The sequence below is a fragment of the Phoenix dactylifera genome, chromosome 9, assembly GCF_009389715.1.
Source record: "Phoenix dactylifera cultivar Barhee BC4 chromosome 9, palm_55x_up_171113_PBpolish2nd_filt_p, whole genome shotgun sequence".
NCBI lineage: Eukaryota > Viridiplantae > Streptophyta > Magnoliopsida > Arecales > Arecaceae > Phoenix > Phoenix dactylifera.
Window position 1 is genome coordinate 6,269,302 of NC_052400.1, and position 9,867 is coordinate 6,279,168.

The following is a 9,867-nucleotide window of genomic DNA, read 5'->3' on the forward strand; positions in this document are numbered from 1 at the left end:
GGTCTCTCTTTTTGTTATCTTTTTCTTTTTCTGTTGGCTCGGCTGTGAGCCAATATTTTGTACTTCTCTTCTTTTTTCTAATAAATGAAATGAATGTCTGCTCATCTTTTTGTTTACTTGAGGTGGCTCCTCAGCTAGACCTCAGCTTGGTCACCTTCTCAAGCGAGTGCTCGGACGAAGAGGCCTTTGTTCGGGGGTCAGAGAGTGTGACTGAGAAAGAAGAAAAGGAAGAGGAACTGGAAGAAGAGGAGAGGATAGACGAATGATTGTATTTGCCATTGTTGGTCTCTCTTTTTGTTTTCTTTTTCTTTTTCTGTTGGCTCGGCTGTGAGCCAATATTTTGTACTTCTCTTTTTTTTTCTAATAAATGAAATGAATGTATGCTCGTCTTTTTGTTTACTTGATGGTTCGCTTTAAACCAATATGCTTTTCATCTGAAGGGTTGCTCGGTCAGGTACAGGGCTGCTCCTGCTCAGTAATTGCCTTTCATTTCTCAAGATGGTTGTCGAGGTCCCCACCTTGGTAACATGGTGATTCCTACTTGGCAATTGCCCTTTATTTTTTGGGATGGTTGTTGAGGTTTCCATCTCCGTAATGCGGTGGTTCTTTCTCAGTATTTCTCGCAGGGCAGGATCTAGTCGTTCTCTCAGAAAGCTATGTGCGTCGTCATGCTGACCTATGGCCAGAGTTTGACGTGCCTTTCGTTATGAGCAGAGCTTTTTTGCCGAGATGACGAACACATGCACCACCTTCTCCAATCGAGGATATCGAGTCTCCACATCTTGAAGGACTCGGCTCATGAAATATACATGCTTCTGAACTCCGACCTCTTCGCAAATGAGCACTGAACTTATGGTTCCCGAGGAAATAGCTAGGTAGAGATAGAGTACCTCGCCAGGGATCAGTTTGGAGAGGAGCAATGGCGTGCTGAGATAACTCCGCAACTTCTCGGATGCAGCTTGACATTCTCTCGTCCAATAGAACCCTTATGGTTGCCTCTAAATTTTGAAGAAAGGTAGGTTCTTCTCAGCTGACCTCACGATGAATATGCTTAATGCTACCATTCGTTCGGTGAGGCACTGTACCACCTTCTTGTTCTTTAGGAGAACTATCTCCAATATGGCGTGAATCTTCTTAAGGTTTGCTTTGATTCCTCATTAAGTCACCATAAAACTGAAAAAAAAAATGGAGGGGACTCCGAATATGCACTGGCTCAAGTTGAGCTTCATACGATGATTTTTAAAATCTGAAAGGTCTCGTCCAGATCAGCAACATAATGTTTGGCATATCTGCATTTTACCAGCATATCATCAACATAGAACTCCATGTTGCAACCAACCTAGTACTTGAACATATTATTGACCAGGCATTGGTAGCTGGCCCCGACATTCTTCAATCCAAAGGACAAAACTTTGTAGCAATAGGGCCCTTTATCTATAATTAACCGGCTTTTCTCCTCGTCTTCTGGCACCATTCGGATCTGATTATAGCCCGACAAAGGGTCCATAAAGTAGAGGAGCAGATGGCCTGACGTAGCATCGACCAGCTCGTCCATTCTTGGTAAGAAAAACTATCCTTCGGCCAGTCGGGATAGTCTGCCTCCTAGATGAAATTGGGACGGAGAAACTTTTCTACCCCCTCCTCAATCGCCTTCTGCCTTTCGGGGTGAAGCTCTTTTTCTTCTGCCGAACTAGCCAGAGAGTATGGTCTACAATCAGCTTGTGGGTGATGACTCTGGATCTATATCTGGCATATCAGAAGCTAACCATGCAAAGACATTGGCATTAGCGCAAAAAAAATCTAGGAGATACACTTGGACGGTGTCATCAGGATGGGCTCCAATTTGCACTATTTGGCTCAGCATCGTCCCATCAAGAGACATAGAACAAAGGTCTTCGGCTGGCTCCTGCGCTGCTTCCCTTGGCTATCTCGAGAATCGAAGCTTTCGATGGCAAGCATCTCCCTCAGCTCTTTCACTTGAGCATAGCCACATCGCATATTCGGGCGAGTGCTTGGTCACCTCAAACCTCTCCTACACCACTTCTAGTTGGAAACTTCATCAGCAAGTGATAGGTGGAGACCACGGCATGCAAGACATTCAATCCTGACCATCCTAAAATAGTGTGATAGGCTGATTAACTTTAATGACAAAAAAATCCATCATGATCGTAGTTTGCTATGGGGCTCGTCCTGCTATTACAGGAAGAGTGATAAACCCTTCCATGAAAACGAGTCTCCAAAAAAGCCGACCAAGGGGAGGTGATCCTCCGAAGCTTGTCAACTGGTAGATTCATTCTAGAAAAAGCCTAGTAAAACAAAATGTCCGCCTAGTTTTCATTATCTGCTAGAATTTTTTTTATATCATAATTTGCAATAATAGAGAAAATTACAACGGCATCATTGTGGGGGGTTTGTACCTCTTTTCCATCAGCATCCGAGAAGGAAATGACTTTCTCTATCCTTGGTCTCTTCATCGACAAGCTTCCTACATAGACAGCTCATGCATAGGCTCTTCAGCTAGACGAACTAGCTCCACTGACAGCTATTCCACTGGCTATGGTGCTAATGACTCCAGCCGTCGGTTGCTTATCAAGTTTTGCCTTGGAAGAGGGTCGCTTCAGACCAGGATTGGCTCAGCCTCAAGGATTTTAAACATAGGCGCTGAGGTAGCCCCATTGAATTAGGGCCTCAAACTTATTTTTCAGTTGAAAGCAGTCCTCAGTGTCATGCCCATCGTCGCGATGGAATTGGCAGTACCGGGTCATGTCCTTGGGAACCATAGACTTTATCTTCCATGGCTGCTTCACATAGTTGCAATCATGGATCTCCATGAGAATTTGTCGGTGCTGAGTGTTCATGGATGTATATCTCCCAAATCTCTGACAAAGGCTTCTCAGTCGGTGGGGGGCTTCTTCATTCCCTCTAGATTTCTTAGCAGGGGGTTCAAGTCATCCCAAGCCCACTTATTTCTTTTCATTTGGCTGGGTTTGCCCCAGCTAACTCCCATCATGTCGTCATGGCCTCCTTAATGATGATGTACTTGCTATCCGGGCCAATAGCTCAGCATAGTCTCTCTTGAATCTTTTCTATAAAAAAAAAATAAGAAATTCTCAGTCCACTCCTCATGGCAAACATTATGACCGAATGATTCAAATTGCATACTTCCAGAATGGCCGCATTAAAGCAGCCGACGTAGTCTCGTAAGGACTCGTTATTTTGCTGCTTGATGGCAAAAAGGATGTTTGAACTCCTTCTTAGCCTCTTGCTGCTCATGAAGTGGGCAGCGTACATTCGGTCGAGCTGCTCAAATGAATGGACTAAGCTCGGCTATAGCCCGGTGTATCACAACCGAGCTATCTTCCGAACGGTAGCTAGGAAAGCTCTGCATAACACCACATCAAAGGCACCCTAGAGCATCATTAGAGCTTTGAAGCTCTCTAAGTAATCTAGAGGGTCCAAGGTGCCATCATACATCTCCAGCTGCGGCATCTTAAAACGGGGTGAGAGAACAAACTCCCTCATTATCTTCATCGAGAATGGGGGTTCAGCAGTGAACTCCACGTCTTGTTCTTGATTATCCTGATGTTGCTGTAGGTCTTCGAGGCGCTGGCATATATCCTCGAGCTTATGGTCAAGGTTGGCCTCTCTTTTGGAAGCCTCGTCGGGTCGATAAGAGGAGGAATAGCTAGAGGCTGACTCCTCCCAAGAGGAAGAGTCCGCAGATCAAGATGGGTCTTCCTGCACACAACTCTGTGGTTGGTTGAGAAGGCTGCGTGGAACCTTATCGGAGTTGTAATGACGAAAAGGCTGGTCGGGAGGCACCTAGCCCCCACTCTGAGGTGGGGATTGTTAACTTGAGTGCTCCATGTTCTCTTGATGATCCTAGTTGTGGGCCTCTTGTTGCTGTGGCTGATGGGGGGCAGCTGGCTAGTGGCTACTGTGGCCAATAAGGAGCAGTTGGCTGCTGCATGTATTGAATTGCAATAATCAGCGCCTTGATCTGTTCAAGAAGTGCTTGAAATTGTTCAGAAGTCACCACCGAAACCATCTGTATCTCTGGTGGGGGTGGAGCCCTCTGCGGACTCTGTAAAGAACCGTCGGACTCCACCAACATGTTCGGCTAGGCATTAGAAGGTGCTAGCCACGCCCTTCAAGACTTCATAGTAACGGAGAGACAAAACCTCCTAGGGTGGTCTATGCCCTTCTTCTAGCGCCAATCTATTGCCACTAAGAACCGACTAGCCCTAGGCACCGCAGCAAGAAGAACGATGATGCTGGAGAGCTCTGTGGTCAATTGTCGGCTACTCAGGTTGGAATTGGAGGAGGCGAGCGGTGCTCGATCACTGTAACCAAGCTCCTCATCAGATGATGACACTTCAACCTAAAACAACACAAAGCAAAGAAGTCCTCTGGCTAGAACGTATTCGGTGGAGGACCCTCTGTTGCCAAGTCAGTATGGTTATCAGAAAACAGAAGAAGGTAGTCTCTCGGTCTGTTAGAGCATTCTCATTACTTGCTTACCTCCTCTACCTCACCCTTTTTGTGTATATCCGGTGGAAGAGCTTACCACGAAAGAATTAGGGCAGGTGGGTCGACCAAAAGTGACCAACCTGAGTACAGCCAGGACATCAGGTGTAAATGCTTCACGCACGAATGACGTCCTACTTGTCACATTGGTGGGATCTTGGTGATCATTGGGTCCCTCGGTTAGGATATGGCCAACTGTGGGGAGCTCGTGATATGCGAGCTCGATGGTATGGCGCTTGCCTAATGGCTGCTCTCAATGCACTATGTGTTGATGTCGTGGCATGTTTTAATTAGTTAGATCTTCTAGTGAGCTGTAGCCGATTTGGAGGCGTATCAAAAGAAACTAAGAACAGATAAGGAGATGAATCAACTCCAAAAGTGCCATTGTCTGGCAAGTACAAAGGATTATTTCTAAAGCTCTTGAGAAAAGCCACTAAAAGTGCCTTTTTCAGCTTCTCTAAGTTTGCACCTACCCCATGAATATATATTAAAAAATAACATAAAACCAACCAAACGAACAAATATAAAGATCATTATGTAGTTGATCTTGTTAGGTGCGCCCTCATGGAACATCAACAAAAAAAAAAAAAAAAAAAAAAAATGCAGTTCCCACTTTCATCCTCCCATCTTCTAGTAGATTACCATCATTAAGCACTTGCTTAACCTTTTACATTTTTCTCTGCACTTTTTTTTTTTTGGAGCAAAAGATGGCACTCCTTTGGTGTCTACAAGGGCCACATATCAGCACAAATTTTTGGTACAACCGACCAAAATGAAACGAATGGAACACCAGACCTGGTGTCATAACATTGTTTCATTTCACAAAATATAATTTCCAGCAACACATTTAAGAAACATAAAGACAGTCCCAACTTTAGCTTCTGTTGTTACTTTTCAGATATCTTTTAAACAATTATAACATGACAAAATAAACACGGATATTGAAGAAAATGCTGCCATAGAGAAGAACCACGAGAGTTGGACATACCAAATCTAAAAATACCAACACAAAGTTAAGAATGTACCAACATTAAGACTGTTTCTAAATACCCATTTGCTGTTGAAATGTTAGCATTGCTGAGGTGGGCAGCCCAAGAAGAACATTTATGTTCCTCCTCTCCTTTCCATGAGACAAGAATAAGATCACCTCCTTCTCTGGCAAAGCCACTGGCCCAGACTGCAAAGGCTCGCCCCACCCAAAGTCTGTGGTATGGAAAGCAAGCCTAGACCAAGTAGTTATGAGAAGAGTTGCACTTAGAGAAGGCCTTACTCTCGTCACTTCGAAATAATCCATCGCCGATCTCATGTAAGAATCAGTGGCCATCTTAACAGCCTTCTGAATTAGCCCCACTGCAAATGAGAGAGGGCTCTCAAGAAGGTCAGCTGCTTTGCACAAAGAGTTGGTTAGCACTATTCCATTGCCAAAGTAGCCCTTGGGTAGTGGTGGATTGAATCTAGACCGCCCGTCGACCGCGAAGAGGAGCTTGGTCTGTTGATTGGGCTGAAACTGCAACGCCTTGGTCCGAGCTCTCCATACAAAAGCTGATAGAGCTTCAAAAGTGGTGCATTTGTCAAGAGATCCATCTTGCATGGCTAATTTCTTTAGCTGCTCAAGTTTGTCAGTGTCGAAGTAGAAGGACCGGTAAATCATCTCTTCTTGATAAAGAGCAGCAGACTCCAATGAGTCCTCTATCTCCTTGAATTCATAGTGAGGGAAGTCGATCATGGGAGGGCTTCGAGATTTGAGTATGGTTCGATCTAGGAATGGCGGTACTGAAAGGGGAAGGCCTCGGGCTATTTCACCCCATGAGTTGACGAACTCCATGGCTCCAAGACCGTCGAACATGCAGTGGTTCATTGTTAGCCCAAGAATGAAACCCCCACATTGGAACTTAGTCACCTGCAGAAGAAAACATGGCATGAGACCAGTAGGACATGAAAGTAAGAACTCCACCAGATTGTAAACTAAACTCTAGTTAAATTCAATAATCACTACATTTCTATTCAAGGTTTGATATGGAGTAAGTGCGAGTTTGGTGTGGAACAAATTCACGTAAAATATTGATAGACCTAGGAAATAAAGGATTTAGTGTGCCAGGTTATCATAAAACACCTCTGCAGTCTGCAGTCTAGTCTGAATTTGAAATGTGCTACAATTAATTGAGATTGGGTCTCAGGGTTGTTTTTGTTTGAATATGAAGTTGTTGAAGTCATCCATGGTCAGGTATATGGTATGGATCAGTTTTAGATCATTCCCTTCTCTTTTACATGAATTTATTTGCTTCAGCCAACGGTTGGGTTGTTCACTAGAAAGACAAGTTCAGGTGATATGAATTAAGGGAATAGGACAGACTTTATTCTTCTTAGTAGTTACTCATTTCAGATGTCAACTCTTCTTACAGTTGCACTTGCACCTTATTAGATAAATATTTCTAAAATCACCAAAAAAATAAATGTGTCTAAAATCCATTTCAAAATCTAAAACCAAACCCAATATATATTGCAGCATTTTAATTCCAGCAAGCAATCACAAGGTAGATCAATCAATACTACATACTAAAAATCAACTCAAACATCTTCAATGCACGTAAGCTGGCAAAATCTAAAATGTAGAAAGAAATCCCCACACCTGAGCTACCAGAGGAGGTATCTCCAGTATGTTCTTCGCACCAGGAACATTGTAAACAAGCTTGCCGAGCATCGAAGGATCGGGCTTTGCAATGTCTCCTATGTCTTCCAACCTACAGTCAGCCTCAGCCTCGACGAAAACCGCACCTTCTCCCATACAATCCACGATGAGCTTCCCTTCAGAGCTCATCGTCAGCCTCCCGGCGAGTGGGTGGTAATGAACTAAAACCTTGGATAAGGCCTCCTTTATCACCTCAGCAGCTCTCTCATTCCCTCTGTCCTCTGCTCTGAAGCAGTAGATTGTCTGAACGAGTACTGCGATATTTTGATCAAGGTTGGAGAGGAAGTAGAGGCCTTTCTCCGTTTCCTCTGCTGGGGGGACTAATGTTGGCTCTCCTTGCTTGACACTTAGTTCGAGCACAATCCCATTAGCATTCTCTTTGCCAACGGTCTCCCCAAGCAATGAAACCTGAAAACCAGGGCTAGTTGAACAAAATCAGCATGAATTGATTATGATAAGAATCAAAGAAAAGACGAGATTTTGAATGTAAGTGATTCCAATACCATCTCTTGAAGAATATGATGAGAATTCTTAGAAGCCAGTTGAGAGAAAGGAGATATATTTACATTGAGAATGGGGAAGAGATCTATATATATAGTGAGCAAAGAACTTAAACATGTTAGGAGTTCTTCTGAAGAAAATGTGAGCTAAAAGAAAGGGAGGAGTGAAGAGTTAGAAAAGCCATTAAATCAGAGAGACAGGAGAGAAATGGCTCTCTCATCTGGGTTTGATTGTATGGCATCATTTGGTAGGGGGTTGGCCACTAACTTTGGAACCGATTAGTACCAACAAGGAAATCCTGATACTGTGGGTAGCTAGGGTTGGCCTCCAAATTTCTCATATGGTCCAAATCAAGCAATATATAGGTCTTTCCCTTATTATAAGGTTCACTTCAGACCAAGACACTGTCCCAATCCTAAACCAAACCTCTGAAAGGCCACTGGTTGAGCGTGTTCAGCTTCAATCCATACCTGACCTGGTCTAGCTTGCTGCCGAGTCCTTGTTATTTGACCCATGCTTCCAAATACCACTTAATAAAAACAAGCCATCTACTTACATGGTACACCATATTGTACCAAATCAAATGATACAAAACATACCATATCCTTCCAGTTCGGTACCAAAATACGGTATGAAGGACATACCGAATGTCGGTACGCCAAACCACCTCATACCGAACATACCGACAAAATAATATGATGGCACCGATACGAAGCTCAGTATCAAGACGGCATACCTTGTCTACTTGTCTTTAGAAAACCATCTTTTGGTAAAACTCTGTGACAACTATATGACTGGCATATTGGATTATCTTATCCCAGACTTGCAATCTTACATTACGTTTTAACTTGATTCACCTTGGAAAGTTGGTTGGATGCGTATGTCTATCTTTTGTTGCTGCCCTTCAGCAATGCAAGTTCATGAACAAAAGTTATCCATGACTGCTAGAGAGGCAAGCAGCCAAAAGCCTTAGCTCTCCAGGATATGTTAACAAGGAGTTCGTCATAATGCAGTATAATAATGCCCATTAGCATGGACATGGCACAGTATGCCTCATCGTGCAGTGGCAACAGTTCGGACCAACACAGCCAATTGAATGGCACAAGGAGAACATCACCCATCTAATACTTCGAGTTCAACCTATTAAAATCACCTTGCGGCTCCACAGAGAAGCCTCTGAAACTTTCTTCTAGTAATAAGGTACCTTGCAGCGACCTTCACGTAAATAGAAAGTTAGGGCAAGATATCAGATGAGCGCAAGAAACAGTATGATGGAGAGAAAAGCTGAATTATTTAACTAAAATAAATCCAAATTTTGCATTATATACTACACTTACTAATCCACAGAGCAGCTTGGGCATCATGTAATTCAGGCGGGACAGCATGATCATGAAACACAGGCATAAGATGGCTTTTAACTAAAAGCCCATCCAGTGGATTAGAAAATATTAGCAAACCATAATATTATACATACAAAAAAAAAATCTAATAAGAAATTTACTCCATATAAACTATTAAAAAAATACCATATTTCTCAGATTTAAACCTTTATTACAAAATTCTCAAAATATATATGGATAATGCTAAAAGGACCTAAGACATTTGTTTCAATATGACTAATGTTTCATATAAACCTCTTGGTTGTTCTAAATCTTAGTAACCATTAAAAAAAAAAAAATCAAAAAATAACAAATATAAAAAAATTCTATTTCTCCCTTTTAATAACTATGATTACAAGATTCTCTTATTATTTGATTGTTCATATCATCAAATAAAAGTTTCCCAACCATTGCTAATCAAACACAATCTTAGACTAGTAATAATACAGAAAATCTGTAGAAGTCATACCTTGTCATCTACTCGCCCAATAAAATAACAATTTTCAAGCCAGAGCTAGTAGACAACAATCTAGAACGCATCATAATGGCATCAAAGCTGTAGATATTCTCATCAACCGTAGTTAAATCAGCCTCATCTAGAAGAAATACAGCTATGCAACTGTTCAATCCGTCATGTAGCCCATCACTCAAGCACACAGACAGATTAAGCAACAGAATTGTTTATTCTACAACACATCCCCGGCTAATGATGGGCCCGTGAGAACAAATCATTGAATCGCCACGACGTTCATTCTTGCAGGGTTAAAAACA

General features: G+C 42.6%; 1 protein-coding gene across 1 annotated transcript; it reads right to left on the minus strand.

Annotated features, from left to right (window-relative positions):
* Positions 1–5,300: 5,300 nt before the first annotated feature.
* LOC103717466 (omega-hydroxypalmitate O-feruloyl transferase-like) lies at positions 5,301–7,926 on the minus strand. The gene is made up of 3 exons (XM_008805871.4): positions 7,720–7,926; positions 7,157–7,624; positions 5,301–6,427 (listed from the first exon to the last, which is right to left on the minus strand). The coding sequence occupies exons 1-3, from the start codon at positions 7,720–7,722 to the stop codon at positions 5,570–5,572; spliced, it is 1,329 nt and encodes a 442-aa protein (XP_008804093.1). The 5' UTR covers positions 7,723–7,926; the 3' UTR covers positions 5,301–5,569.
* Positions 7,927–9,867: the final 1,941 nt, after the last annotated feature.

Bases quoted from the DNA above. Each gene is read 5' to 3' on its own strand.
- LOC103717466 (XM_008805871.4), bottom strand. The intron at 6,428-7,156 runs GTGTGGGGATTT...TTTCTTCTGCAG, and splicing joins TACCTCCTCTGGTAGCTCAG to GTGACTAAGTTCCAATGTGG.